At 37.4% G+C, this 16,075-nt stretch overlaps 1 protein-coding gene across 1 annotated transcript; it reads left to right on the plus strand.

Moving 5' to 3' along the window:
* The first annotated feature begins 9,945 nt into the window (after window positions 1-9,945).
* LOC119193528 (ubiquitin-related modifier 1-like) lies at window positions 9,946-11,981 on the plus strand. Its single transcript, XM_037447158.1, is given in 4 exon segments — window positions 9,946-10,084; window positions 10,368-10,449; window positions 10,452-10,568; window positions 11,602-11,981. Coding segments are annotated over 4 exon segments (393 nt in total). The 5' UTR covers window positions 9,946-10,019; the 3' UTR covers window positions 11,731-11,981.
* The last annotated feature ends 4,094 nt before the right edge of the window (window positions 11,982-16,075 follow it).

Raw genomic sequence — 16,075 nt, forward strand, 5'->3', positions numbered from 1 at the left:
TGCGGTGGTACCTACCCAGGCGGACTGTCACATATGAGTGACCTACCACCAGTGAACTTATAAAATAAATCTCAAAATCAAATAGTAAAATCCTATTGTGTCGACTGCCGAGGGGTAATCATCTCTCGTTCGGCATTCTACCTTGACCCATATTTACTATCAGTTGCAAAGGTCACTGTGCCAGGCATATAACGCTCTTAATAAAATAATGACCTATTTCAAAATTGTTAATTTGTGGCAGTCGGGAAAACTAATTTCTGTTTGCGACCTTTTGTTATTTCCTTTTCGTGCTATAGGTTTCTTTTTTTACCTATCTTTATTAAGCTCAATTTTATAGCAACTTCAAAAAATAGCCAACAAAAATAGTTTTTCGACGACTGCCACAAATCAATAATATTTTATTAAGAGTGCGATAAAAAATATACTATAGAAATATGTTTTTTCATTATTACGCTATAATTGTTACACTACATTAATATAAATAAAGGTATGACAAAATTTCTTGAAAAGAAATCCTAAATGTGTCACCGAAAACAGGCGAAATAATGTAAGAAAAACTTATACATCGCACAGTCATCGATGAGTTGTTCATGCTCAGAACAATGACGGTTCATGGCTATTCGCGCCATCCCATACAGTAGAAAGAGACAGCATGAGCGTTGAGCGCTCATAGATAAGCCTTGCAAACTTTTCCGAAATTATATCAACCTCTCAAAGGTTAATTATTAAATCTATATATATAAAAATCAATTGCTGTTCGTTAGTCTCGCTAAAACTCCGAGAACGGCTGAACCGATTTGGCTAATTTTGGTTTTGAATTATTTGTGGAAGTCCAGGGATGGATTAAACGGTGACGAACATAAATAATAAATAACGGAAAATACTAAAACGACAATATAAGTTTTCAATGCAAAATGTTCCCACATTTCATGTCTTTTCTCTTTAGAAATAAAGAACTGTAACATATATATAGATGTATTCAGAAATAAGTCTGTTTCATAGTTGTACTATGAGGTCCGATTTCTTTGGTTTATTTTGTTCAAATACAAAACATTTCAGAAATAAACAAAGTGTAAAAAGTGTCTATAGGTTCTCAAAATAGAAAATAAATAAATAAATTTCAAGACTATTATTAAAATCTATCATCAATTTGTCAGCGAAAACTTTATTTAATGTTATTGTCGCAAAATGCCACGGAGAAGATGACTTAGATCGTCGAAGTTAATCAAATGTGCGACAAGCTACCGCAACCGTACTCTCGACTAGCGAGAGACAGATATGATAACATACGTATTGTATGGCAAAATTGTGTTTCACAATAAATAATAATAATAAATGTATGTAGGTGATACGACGTTCACCGGGTCATCTTATATTGTCACATAAAATTTCACATAAATACCGAGAGAATTCAAATGTTCTGAGACGCCAACACTTGGTATGCATATGAAATACAAATGCATATTTAATGAAACCTTAGAACATTTCGTCAAAATGAACGATATTTTGACCGAAAATCACAGATTTACTTTGTTATTTTTTATCATTTTGTTATTTAGTGCTAGTATGTCGCGTGTGTATTTCTGACTGAAAGTGTGATGTCGCTGCGACGAATATTCTTAGAATAATAAAAGTGGGATTAGTGCTTAAAATTAAAATTACTTTTATTGATATTTACTTTGTCTCAAAACCTACAAATTTGTAGCTATTTCAGAAAAATAAATGTCGAGGGAAAATTCTAATATAAAACCGTGATAAAACTGTAAAAGAGTTTCATTTAAATTTATAACATTCGCGTAAACATAATAAATCATTATTTCAAAGAAGATAAGTATGTGGTTTTATTTCGTAACGCAATATCAATATGACCCCATGTAAATGAAATGAAAAATAACCTTAAAAGAAATAATTAGGTATTGTTTCGCTTTCAGTTATTGTAAAATCATTCGAGTACCTAGGTATGTTTTGTATGCATTGCGTATTTGAGAGCTGTCAGTGTTAAAAATTACGGACTCTTACAAGTATGTTACGAATCATCAAACCTTTACAAATTATATATTGTAATAAGTCGCTGCACCATACACATGTCACCATAAAACCTTTAAATGTATTATAACACTAATAAACACATAATTACTGCGCAAAAAACCGGCGGACATGAGTAATCCACAGAGTAATCTCTGCTTGAAACACGGAGCGCGCGCGCCGTCCCAGTGTTGCGAACTACAATAAATAGAAGCCGCTAGGGTAAATATATATATATATATATATATATATATATATATATATATACGTTATCTTTGTTTTTATATCGGCCAGACATTTTTGACATTTACATAGCACGTGTCTTTTGCTTTTTAAACTTTACTTTGGCAGAATTCTTGTATAAACGATAAAACCAAACAAAATAAAATGGATTGGATTGTAATATATAAAAAGGCCACAAAATTAGTCGACATGGCAAAGGGGTGGGGAGAGTGGAACCCATTTGCACTGTTTTTTCTTGTATGAAAAACAAAATTTGTTTTTGCCATGTTCGACAGAAAAAGGTATACATCAATGACGTTTTACAAATAGACGCGTCATACACTAACAAAATGGCATATAAAAACTGCGCACTATTTGCTATATTCAAGTACCTGTACACATAATTACAAATTAGCTCGAAAAGTGAATAAAAGATGCAGAACACATTCGTTAGAAAAGGATATATATATATACATCGACAGTTACGTAACAACGTTAGTGCCGCACGCTCATTGGCTGTTAAGTCGGGCAATTACCTTACTTTCGTCTTGCCAGTATTGAGCTCGGACAACGTATCTATGTAATAAAACGCCTTAGGTACTTATACATGATTTTTTCCTCAAAGACGCGCACTACTACTTTCCTTAACAGCTTACAGTGTGCGTGAGATGTCTGAGTTCTTATGCAACTATAACGAATAGAGTTGAGGCTGAGGCCTGTATCAGTACACATGGGAATATACAGAAAAGTTATCACTTTTAACAACAAAATCGCTTAACTGGCAACGCTGGCAATGCCATGTGCGGGATGCCCCGGTTATAACTTCTATGACACATTGTACACGTCAAGTGCTATGCATAAAGAACAGAACATAAGCGACCACTTATGTGGGTCGGGTATATACATCTGGAAAGGCATTCAGAAACAATTTAGAATGTGAACCCAGAATATTCTGGGTCTTATACAATTTAATTTCAGCTGTACGCGACGTACAAGTGTATAATATAGAATTTCGCAGATTTAAGTAAATTAATGATGTTGGTGAGCATGCGGGATCTAGATCCGAATTGATTGCGTTTTAGTCAGTTTACTTACATAATATAATTTTATATATTTAAAGGTGTGAATTACGTCCGTTTTTACATTCTATATCCCGTTTCTGACTTAAAACGCCATTCCAGAAGTACAAGTCCGACCTATAACGGAATTCCAATTTCCCAATTCCCCTTATCATTGTGATTGTCCATAAAGGAAAGATATCACATGGGAATAAATATTCCTGATATATTGTTTATAAAAATAGACATGCTAAGGCAAAGGCATCATTAATTACATACGAATAATTTTTTGGAACTTGTGTGTTATTAGTCCAAAGTCACAACATAACCTTAAATAAAATATGTCAAAAACACAATGAAAAAATAGACATTACTTAAATTTCTCCCCCTTAAGACAAATATATAAAAAAAGAAGTATAAATGAACATATCAAATCACTTCCAGTAGAAACTACATAAAAGCTATTTCTATCAGGTTAGTAATGCCAAAATGAATATTAAGAATTATTTTTAATTATGCGATTTTTGGAGAGATGTTTCATGTTATTGTACATACAGTTTTTGCGAATGGGTATTCATCTATGTCTGCGAAATTCATTATCTAAAACATAGGTCTCCAAATGTTAAAATTACGGTATTTTTTATAACTGAATAATTAATGACAAAAAGTAAGCCCGGTGTTTCTTTTTGTATAGACGGTTTTCCCTCTATACAAAAAGAAACTGGCGAACTGACTTAGTAGTGTTTTTTTGTTTTGTATCTGCATTATTAAATCACTGATAAATAAAAGGTGGCAGCTATAAAATAAAAGAAGTAGAGTCCTTTTTTGTTGTTTTTCTATGAGTAGTCAATGCTTAGGTATCTATTGCTAGGTTGGCTGGTTACCTAGTCTAGGGCTCATATTGTTAGCATAGTTATCCTTATAGAGGAACAGAGATAAACAAGGAACATGCGTCGAAAGAAATCTGTTGCGATAAACATATACAACAATAAATATAAATAATATGATATATTCAAATATTAATGAATTAAAATTAATTAAATGTAGACAAAAATTATACTAATATGTAAAATGCATACTATATATTGATGCTTGAAAAGCAACAATCAGTAAATTTTTGAGTAGAGTTGTTTGAAGTTTGATATTAATATGAAAATTCATAACAATTAAAATTTTTATTGTTATAACTATATCTTTATAAAGAAAGGCTGGTAGGTTAGGTAGGCTAGGGCTCATGACCTCACCGATGAGGATCATGAAGGATTAGCCTTATATTCCCCCTATTTGTCAGCCGAGCTGGTTACTTTGGTTTGTACCTTGTTTTCATTATAAATTTTATCCTTAATGTAAAATGTCCATAGTTATATAAGTAATTTTAATTGTTATTTAAAAATAAAAGCAATTATTCCTATACATTATTTTGACGTATTGTAAGTGCAACTCTGCTCGCCTACGTAATAAATAAAGTGTTTTAATTTCATTAAATGTAGCTTCCTATAAGAGAAATAAAATTCAAAATCAACAATTCCTAAGACTAGCGTGTTCAAATGAACTAATTATATATTAGTATATACTTAAATATGAATGCTTGTTCATTATTTTTTATTTATTTATTTATTATTAAATATAATCTTACAGGAGTTACACCCAACGCGCATTATATTTACATTATCATATAGCCAAGTCAGATACAGATAGTTATGCATAGTTATTTCATATGGTCGATACATTATTGGTTAGAGTTTCTATAGTTACCCTTATGAATTCCGCCAGTGTGCAAATAAAAATATCTATGTTCCGCCCAAATAATACCATCAGTCTCTTTATATAATGGTCTAGATATTCCAAAATAATGCCATCATTGTCTCTGGAACGGGAACAAATTTGTAATATATAACTGTCAAGCAGTTGGCCAATACCGCTTGATTAATTGGAAAAAGAATCAAGTAAATAGATATACCAGCACCAGCATGCAAGATGCTTCTATAATCAATAAAACTATTATATAAACAAGCGGCGATAGCCTAGTTGGTTGTGGACTGACGAGATGAATGTCCACAGGTTCAAATCCCAAGGGCCCACACCTCTGACTTTTCTAAAATCATGTGTGTATTCTTTGTGAATTATCGCTTGTTTTGAACGGTGAAGGTAAACATTGTGAGGAAACCTGCATACCTGAGAAATTCTCTATAGGAGTTTTGAGAGTGTGTGAAGTCTACCAATCTGCACTAGGCCAGCATGGTAGACTAAGGCCTATTCCCTCTCAGTAGTAGAGGAGGCACATGCCCAGCAGTGGGACAGTATATAATACAGGGCTGATATTATTATATGAATATACTAGCAACAATTCTCTTACATTTATGAGGATTAGATTTTAGACATTGAACTAAATCACAGTCTGCTTCATGACCAAGAAGGCAGTCTTTGAAATGTCAGGGAAAATTATAGTATCAAAAACTGTGATTAAATCCGAAATTGTTTTATTTCAATAGGAGTGTCATTTTGTTGCAATGGGCTTATCATGCGGATATGATGTGTTTATATTTATATGTAGATTAACAACTAAATGATAACTCTGTTTCATGGAAGCTAATTTCTATACCTAATGTTGACATTACATTAATTACCATAATTATTTTATTTTTATTTTAATCTAATAGCTTTCGAAAATAGCCTGAAAGGACGTTTGCATTTTTATTCTATATATATTCCCATTTCATATTCCCCAGCATATGATTTTTTTTCATTGTTTTGAATGACGAAATGAGTCTGCCGTTCGCCTGATGGTAAGCGATACGACCGATAAACAGTAGAAACACCAACACCTTGAATTATAAAGTATTGTTTGGTATTCCACTGCGCTCGCCATCCTGAGAAATGATATGTTAAGTCACATTATGTCCAGTAGTTACACTGGCTACTATGTCGTTCAAACCAGAACACAATTGTGACTACAAACAGCTGCGGCGGAAATAGACGTTGCGGTGGTACCTACCCAGGCGGACTCTCACATATGAGAAATCTACATATTATGCACAAGTCGCTTCTTCAAACTGGACATTGGCAGAATTGTTGAATGATACAGCCAATCAAAACAAATTGGAACATGACATTAGCTATTATTATTGTATAAAGGCATCTTGGTCATGTCCTGTGGTATTGTTATTGTTTCCTATGACATCATTGAGTACAACAAATGTATTGCGTTACTTTACAAAAAATACAGAAAACTGATTTAATAAATTAATCTATACTCACTATAATATAAAGCTGAAGAATTTACAACATCGTATCCATCGAAAGTGTGTCGAGCAGGGTAGTGTACCTTATACTCAGAATATCAAAACGATATTCGTTGAAGGTCATACAGGTATACGCGCCGACCTCGACACACCCAGATGAAGAAGTAGAGGAGATGTATGAGGACATAAGTCGGGCCATACATACTTCCAAAACCTACTTCAATGTTGTTATGGGGACTTCAACGCAAAGTTAGGCATGAGAAGCGATGCAGAGTTGAAAGTGGGGAAATTTGGACATGGGCAACGGAACCTCAGGGGTCAGAGGCTGGCCGACTTTCTCGAAAAAGAGGGACTCTTTGCGATGAACTCTTTTTTCCAGAAGCCGCCGCACAGGAAATGGACCTGGCTGAGTCCTGACGGTTCTACGAGAAACGAGATAGATTCTCGCGTCCATGTCCAAAACCCAGAAAGCTTTCAACTTGAGCTGGCAAATCGCTTTGATTGCTTAAAAGAAAACCTTGCAGTGGACGAGCTAAACAGCGGTTTGGTAGAAGCTGTCCATACGGTGGGATCTAAGTATTTTAGACCTCGCCGTAGAGATAGACCACAAAAACTCTCGATCCACACTCTTGACCTCATGGCCGAACGTCGATCACTGGCGCTGCAGTCTTCCGATGACGCCGAAGCATATCGGCGGCTCAATAGACGGATCTGGAAGTCCTTGCGACACGATGTCCGTGCTCACAATACTGTGAGCATTAAAGAGACAATTGAGCGGAACGGAGGCTCCAAAGTGTTTGCAAGAGACTTGTCTATTGGGCAAAGCCAGTTGTCTAGGCTGAAGACGGACGGCGGCCGCATGGTATCGACGAGGGCAGAGGTATTAAGGGAGATCGAGAGGTTCTACGGACAGCTTTACACCTCGGTTGCCAAACCGACTGCTAGCTCGGCTGAAGACCCGAGAGCCGAGTTGATCCGACACTTTAGCGATGATATCCCGGACATAAGCCTGTGTGGAGATTGAGATGGCCCTGAAGCAACTTAAGAACAACAAGGCGCCGGGTGAGGACGGAATCACATCAGAGCTTCTGAAAGCGGGCGGAACGCCAATACTGAAAGTCCTTCAGACGCTCTTCAATTCCGTTCTCCTCGAGGGTTCAACGCCAGAGGCATGGAGCAGGAGCGTGGTGGTACTGTTCTTCAAAAAAGGTGATAACACTTTGCTGAAGAATTCCAGGCCCATCTCGCTCCTGAGCCATATCTATAAGTTGTTTTCGAGGGTCATCACAAATCGTCTCGAACACAGGTTTGATGACTTCCAGCCACCCAAACAAGCCGGTTTCCGAAAAGGCTTTAGTACTATAGACCACATTCATACGCTTCGGCAAGTCATACAAAAAACCGTGGAGTATAACTTGCCGCTTTGCTTAGCGTTTGTGGACTATGAGAAAGCCTTTGATTCGATCGAGACCTGGGCTGTGCTACAGTCTCTCCAGCGGTGCCACATTGACTATCGGTACATCGAAGTGTTGAGATGTATATACAATAACGCCACCATGTCGGTCCGAGTACAAGATCAGAGCACGAAGGCTATTCCACTACAGAGAGGCGTGAGACAGGGAGATGTTATATCTCCGAAACTGTTCACTGCCGCGCTGGAAAACGCCTTCAAACTCTTTCAGTGGAAAGGATTCGGCATCAACATCAACGGCGAGTATATCACTCACCTTCGATTTGCCGACGATATTGTAGTCTTGGCAGAATCGCTGGAAGACCTTAGCACTATGCTCGAAGACCTTAATCGAGTCTCCCAACAGGTGGGTCTTAAAATGAACATGGACAAAACGAAAGATCATGTCGAATGTCCATGTTGTGCCCACCCCATCGAAGTTGGGGCTCGACTCTCGAAGTTGTAGACGAATATGTCTATTTAGGACAAGTGGTCCGGCTAGGCAGGTCCAACTTCGAGAGAGAGGTCAATCGTCGAATCCAACTCGGTTGGGCAGCGTTCGGGAAACTTCGCAACGTCTTCTCGTCCAAAATACCTCAGTGCCTTAAATCGAAAGTCTTCGATAGTTGTGTGTTACCAGTGATAACATACGGCACCGAGACGTGGCCTCTCACTGTGGGCCTCATTAGGAGGCTCAAGGTCACTCAACGAGCTATGGAGAGGGCTATGCTCGGTATTTCCCTACGAGATCGAATCAAAATGAGGAGATCCGTAGGAGAACAAAGGTTACCGACATAGCCCATAGGATTAGCAAGTTGAAGTGGCAGTGGGCCGGACACATAGCTCGAAGAACCGATGACCGTTGGGGTCGAAAGGTTCTAGAGTGGAGGCCACGTACAGGCAAACGAAAGGTCGGACGCCCGCCTACAAAGTGGACGGACGACCTGGCTAGGGTCGCAGGAAGTCGCTGGATGCAGGCCGCTTCCAACAGGTCGACGTGGAGATCCTTGGGGGAGGCCTATGTTCAGCAGTGGACTTCCTGTGGCTGATATGATGATGATGATGATGATGATGAAGAGTTTATTTGATTGTTTGAATGCGCTAATCTCAGGAATTACCGGTTTGAACAGAAAAGTTCTTTTTGTATTGGATAGCCCTTTGTTCAAGGAGTGCTATAGGCTATATATCATCACGCTAAACCCAATAGGAGCGGAGCAGTAATGGCTAACCTCAGGAATTACGGTTCGTACTAAAAAAATCTTTTTGTGTTGGATAGCCATTTGTTTCTGGAGTGTTATAGGCAATATATCATCACGCTATGACCAATAGGAGCGGAGCAGTAATGAAAGATTTTGCTAAAACGGAGAAAATTTATTAGTTTTGAGAGCTTCCGTTGCGTGCGCTGCGTCAACGGTTAAAGTTATGCAACAATGATGTATTTATTTATTTATTTTATTTATTTATTTAATAAGGTACACCAACAGCATACATATCCTTAAATCTAAAATAAAAAAAGTATTGCGTGTTGACAATTGGCTGATATGCATGCCACTTACAGGTATACACAACGTTCACAAAGTAAATATATGTATGAAGGGGTTGTTCCTCTTAAAAAGTTCTACAAAAATATATTACAAAACAAAGTCTCCCGCTGCATCTGTCTGCCTGAACGTGATAAACTCAAAAACTACCCAACGTATTAGGGTAAAATTTGGTATGGAGACAGTTTGAGACCCTGGGAAAAACATAGGCTCCCGGGAAAATATAAAGCGTGACTTTTATAACGATAAACTTTAGCCCGAAAACTTTATGACGCGGGCGGAGCCGTGGGCAAAAAGCTAGTTAATCTATAAATTTAATTCTTTAAAGCTGAAGAGTTTGTTTGTTTGAACGCGCAAATCTCAGGAACTACTGGTTTGAATTGAAAAATTATTTTAGTGTTGGATAGCACATTTATCGAGGAAGGCTTATAGGCTATATAACATCACGCTAGGACCAAGAGGAGTGGAATATCAATGATTAATGTTGCAAAAAACGGGAAAATATTATTCCTTTTCAGAGCTTCGATTGTATGCGCAATGCGATGGGTAAGCGGTTAAAGTTACACATCAATCAGGTATGACGGAATTGTTCACATTAGAATATTCTAAAACAAAGACCCCTGCCAAATCTGTCTGCCTGTCTGACTGCAATTAACTCAAAAACTACCCAACGGATTTCAATCAAATTAGGTATGGACATAGAGGTCCTGGGTAGGATATAGGCTACTTTCTATCCCGGGAAAATATAAAACGGGACTATCATCAAGGAAATAATGTATAACATTTTACAGAATCAAACAATTTACATTTAATTTTCTTTTTATTAAAGCATGCCAGCGTTAAAGATAAATGTACACTTCGGAGGCGGTGCTGAGCTTCTTTTCGATAAGATAAAGAAGCGTGAAGTAGAAATCTGCCTGCCGTGGACAAATATTTACCCGAATGTGAGAAGAAGGGTTGGACTATAAGGGAACTTCTTGTGTGGATCAAAGAAAATTTATTGCGAGAGAGACCGGAGTTGTTTTTACAGGTAAACACCGCCCTTATAATCGGATCGCTCGTTCATAAAGGCTCCTTATTTGGGTATCAGAGGGTCTACTTCCAAAAACGAAATCCATAGTTTCGGATGACGTTTTGAATTGCCTCGGAGGGGGGCAGGCGCCAAGGGTCAGTAGGCGCCCTCTGACCTTTGATGGCGAAAGTTTCTAGGCGCCCGCGGCGTTCTTAGTGTCTGTAGGGTGGAACGGGCGGGATTGCCGTGGTGGTCAGCTTCTAGTGAAGGCGCCAATGGCACTAGAGGGTGTCAGAGGTATCTTATGACTTAAATAGGCCCCTCGGACCTTATTGTAAGGGGCCGTTCAAGTATTACGTAACGCAATTTTTTAAGTTTTTTGACCCCCCCATCCCCTTATGTAACGTGTCGTAACGTTTTTCAGTACGTCCCCACCCCTTCTCCAAAAGTTACGTATCAAAAAATTTTTTTTTCTAATATTCACAATAATTTTACGAAAAATACCGGAAAGTCGCTAAAATACCTTTATTATTGTTTTAAAATAAAAATCCAATGTTACATAACGCGTTGTATGTACCCCCGTTTTACATGACCCCCTTCCCCGCCAAATTGCGTTACGTAATACTTGATTCTGAATGTTAAACGCTCTTTTTACAGTAAAAATTATATTAGCAAAATAATTACAGAATATAATTTTAGACATTCTTTTAACAACGTCCAACCAGAGAGAATAATAGAATAGTCGCCGCGTGACATATCTCTTCTGCCAGCCGAGCAGCCGAATACTTCCGGAAACGCCCGATGTCATCGGCTAGGATAGCGGCGCGTAACATGACGGCCCTTTTTTTTTTTTTTTTTTTTTTTTTTACGTAGGTAAATCGTCAGTTGACTATCTCCCGCCTTGGGATGGGCGGGAGGGCGTGTCAGACTTTTACTGACTAAGAACCTACGGTGTTCCCATCCTTTGCCTATGTGCCTAGGTCCAAGATCCGGTGGCATTGAGACCTAGGCAGGCACTAACATGACGGCCCCTAAGGTGTATTTGTTGCAGGGGGAGTCAGTTCGTCCTGGTATACTGGTGCTGATCAACGACACAGATTGGGAGCTTTATGGAGAGCTGGACTACGAGTTGCAGCCGTCAGACACCATCACGTTCATATCCACTTTACATGGCGGATGAATGAAGTTTGATTACAGTTTTATTGCCGCCGATGTATACCGCACTCTTAGTAAAATAATGACGCATTCCAAAATTGCCAATTTGTGGGAATCGTCAAACAACCAATATCTGTTTGCGACTTTTTAGTATTATCCCTTTTTTTCATGCTGTGTTTCATTTCTTACCTATCTTTAATAAGCTCAATTTTATAGCAACTTCAAAAAAAGGTAGCAAACAGAAATTAGTTTTCCGACGACTGCCACAAATTAACGATTTTGAAATAGGTCATTATTTTATTAAGTGTGCGATATTTTTAAGTTAATAAAGAGAAAAAAATTGTTTTGTTTTGTTTTATTGCTTTGAATGACGAGACGAGCTTGTTCGCTTGATACGACCGCCCATAAACAGTAGAAACATCCAACACCTTGAATTACAAAGTATTGTTTGGTAATCCACTGCGCTCGCCATGCTGAGAGACAGTGCCGGATTTATATTTTTATGAGTGTAGATTTCCGATTTCCGATTTCCGCCGCCCCATGTAGGTAGGCTTATGTATGTAGGTTTCTAAAATACTTAATGATTTTCCATTTGTTTGCATTATGGAAGGCACTAAATTAAACAAACGAATGATTAATAAAATCGAGTGAGCGTCCTCTAAAATCTGCCGCCTATAGGCCGCGGCCTATACGGCCTATTTACAAATCCAGGACTGCTAAAACATGAGATGTGGCGTCTTATAATGTCCAGTAGTTACACTGGCTGCAATGTTCATCAAGCAACAGTGACTACACACTGCTGCTTGGCGGCAGAAATAAAATTGTGGTTGTACCTACAGGCGGACTCTCACATATGAGAGACCTATCACTAGTAATTTATATTATTTGTATTAAGTTAAAATTATGTGATAATTGAAAATTTATTCTTAATAGCTTACGCTTCATTAGTTAAAGGCTGGGATACGGAACGCGACGCCGAATTAGTGAAATGAAAACTTAGGCAAAAATCCCAAAAAAAAAATTTAACATTATCTATATACTGGTTACCTACCTATTTTGATGTCTGCCTAACCTACTGAAGAGATTTTTTTCCAAATGATTCCACTTGGTACATTTAATTATCGAAATGGGTGTAAAATGAGTGTCTCATATGGGGCGAGGGAGGGGGGGGGGGTCGGTGTTCCGCTATTTGATACGTAATTCGTACTGAACAGAATTTGAAAATGTTTCCAAATTGGAATCATATTTTTCAAATAAAAAAAAATATTCCAGATAGCCAAGCTCGCAAGTTCAAATTCCAAGGGCACACACCTGAATTTTTTAACATTATTTGTGTATTGTTTATGAATTATCGCTTGCTTTAACGGTGAAGGGAACATCGCAAAGAAACCTGCATACCTGAGTTCTTTATAAGAATTTTGAGAGTATGTGAAGTCTACCAATCCGCACTACAGCGTGTGTAGTTCCTCTCAGTAGTAGAGAAGGCCCGTGCAACCGTGGGACAGTATATAATACAGGGCTGATATTATTATTATATTAGAACTTAACTGGATAATACCAAACGTATCGTAATTAACAATAAAAGTTACGCTGTTACTGCTGTTTTAATATCAAAAAACTTTGAATACTTAATTTAGATCAAGGAATGATATCACTCGTAACTAGTGAGTGTACCCGCCAAAGCGTTTTATTTTTGCACTGAGAACTAGTTATATGTTTAAAAAAATATATTGAATCCTTTTTATATTTTCAATTATACTTAATTATTTTAAATATTTTTTTCCATTCTATTATGTAAAATAATTAAATAAAATAAATAAATCACTGTTTTTCATAAAAGTACCTAGGTTTTTGCGGACGTACATAATATTCTGAAAAATGTATTCAGCTGGCAAAGTCAGTATATTCACCTTGAACAATTCTCTAAGGGAATCGCGAGAGCGAAGGTTATAAATAAAACGAATCGCTCGTTTCTGTAAAATAAAAATGGTCTGCAGATCAACTGCAGAACCCCACAGAACAATGAAATCAGAGGCGGTTCTAGCTCATGTGCCGCCCGTGTGCAACTCCTTGGTGCCCCCTAGGAGACAATGTAATCTTTGATAATTTTGATAATATTAAATCAAAAGTTATTGTGTAAAGTAAAGAAGCTGCTCGCCTGCCTTAAGCGCGGGCGCAAGTTGTTTGAGAGCGCCAGTGTCGCGAGCGACGCATGTCTCTTTGAAGGTGTGTAGCGTCCCCTAACACACTGCGCCCGTGAGCAGCGCACACCCTGCATAATAGGTAAAGCTGTCTCTGAATGAAAGAATGTATATAGATTATTACAACAATGATTAATAGCTCTATGTTGATCTTAAGCAAAAACAAAACGCATCAATGCGAACATATACCATCCTCCGATATATAGCTAAACTTCACGGATAAGGTATTCTTATCTATGTATAGAAACACAGATAACGAATAAAAGTAAGCAATTGTTTGTAATCTGTGATGGCTGGAAGTATTTCCCGCCAACCAGCATGCCCGAGTTATGTACGAAAAGTAAACATAAAACGATGCATAAAATAACTCTTTCTCTTAGCCGAATTTCGGCCACGGCGGGCAATCTCAACGGACATTAGGCACGCAGAAGATATTATAATACACAAGTGTCCTCAATACACAGAACTCTCTGTTCCTTCTCATAGTCCGGTGAGACGACATGACCGGAGAGAGATCAGCAGGACCAACGGCTTTACGTGCACGAGGCAGTCGGTTATTACACCGCCAACTTTCTGACTCTGAGCGACTGAGTATTTTTCAGAAAAACCCAGTCACTATTATTTTGACCCGGAATTCGAACCCAGGAACTAGTTATAGAACGGATCTTGACAGTATATGTCCTGCATTTTCAAGAGCATAGAAAAGGACATAGGGCGCATTTCAAAAACAAAATAAAAAAATTCTGTTCTCATAGAAATTATCAAAATTGCACTAGTCCGACCCTTTTGCTTCTCGCACTTCCATTAACAAAGCGCGCCGTGCAATTGAAAACGAATGTAAAAAAATGCTGAACATTAGCCGAAGTACCTAAATCCATTGATACAATAAACTAATTGTTTAATATTTAGAACTGTTGATAACACTTTTTTGTTAGTCGCGGTTCATGGGTTATCTCGAAGGAGATTATATATAATTTAGCAGCCCTTCTGTCGTAAACCGAGGGTCATGGAGGTCTCAGATGACGCTCTCACAACTCGCCGCCAACATATAGCTAATGTATACTTCCATTGTTGGTTAAAGCCCTTAAATAAATAAATAAAATGCTTTATTCATCACGTAGGACCATACTTGCAGTTATGATAAGTGAAAGTACATGAGAATATATAATAATTACGTAAAAATACTTTATTTATTGTTTGAATCATTTGGGATGTAAGTATTTTTCCGTATATTGAGAGCAAGTATAACAATTGGTAATAACTTTTAGAGCATAAAATTGATCCTAATGTCCAATCTATAATATAAGTGTATACTTTTTAATGTCTGGGAATATACTACAAGAGTTATAGGGACGGTAGAACAAATATAAACATTAGAAACTACCATAAAGTAATTTATAGGACCTAATTTGCTAATGAGACAAAGTTACATATCGAATAAATGAATATATTTTTCAGTTTTATCGTATTAAATATTGAAATACAACATTTGCGGTTATTTATACAATATAATCACAAATACAATTTGAGCTTATCTATTACGAAGCGGGTTTAATATGTGAATAATATGTTTGTTATGAAACTATTTTCTATGATATGACGGGAATACCGTTGCCGGTCGGGTTTTTACTGCGAATTAGAACGACTTACGTGGCACATGTTTTACTGTAATATATGTTTATAATTAACTAGATAACATAAGCGGCGATAGCCTAGTTGGGTGTGGAACAGACTGCCGAGACGAATGTCTGCGGGTTGAAATCCCAAGTGCACACACCACACAAAAAAATATATATGTGTGTTCTTTGTGAATTATCGCTTGCTATAACGGTAAAGGAAAATATCGTGAGGAAACCTGCATACCTGAGAAATTCTCTATAGAAATTTTCGAGGGTGTGTGAAGTCTACCAAACCGCACTACAGCGTGGTGGACTAAGGCCTAATCCCTCAGTAGTAGAGGAAGCCCGTGCCCAACAGTGGGACAGTATATAATACAGGGCTGATATTATGTTATTATTATAAAATCTATTACTAAATGCTCGTATTCTGCGGTAATGAACAAAGAAAGAAAACACGTCAAATTTATTTATTTATTTATTTATTTTTAATAAGGTACACCAACAGCACTACATATTACATCAATCAATATTTAAAAAAAACTATAAGGTA

The sequence above is a fragment of the Manduca sexta genome, unplaced genomic scaffold (assembly GCF_014839805.1).
Source record: "Manduca sexta isolate Smith_Timp_Sample1 unplaced genomic scaffold, JHU_Msex_v1.0 HiC_scaffold_63, whole genome shotgun sequence".
NCBI classification, from domain to species: domain Eukaryota; kingdom Metazoa; phylum Arthropoda; class Insecta; order Lepidoptera; family Sphingidae; genus Manduca; species Manduca sexta.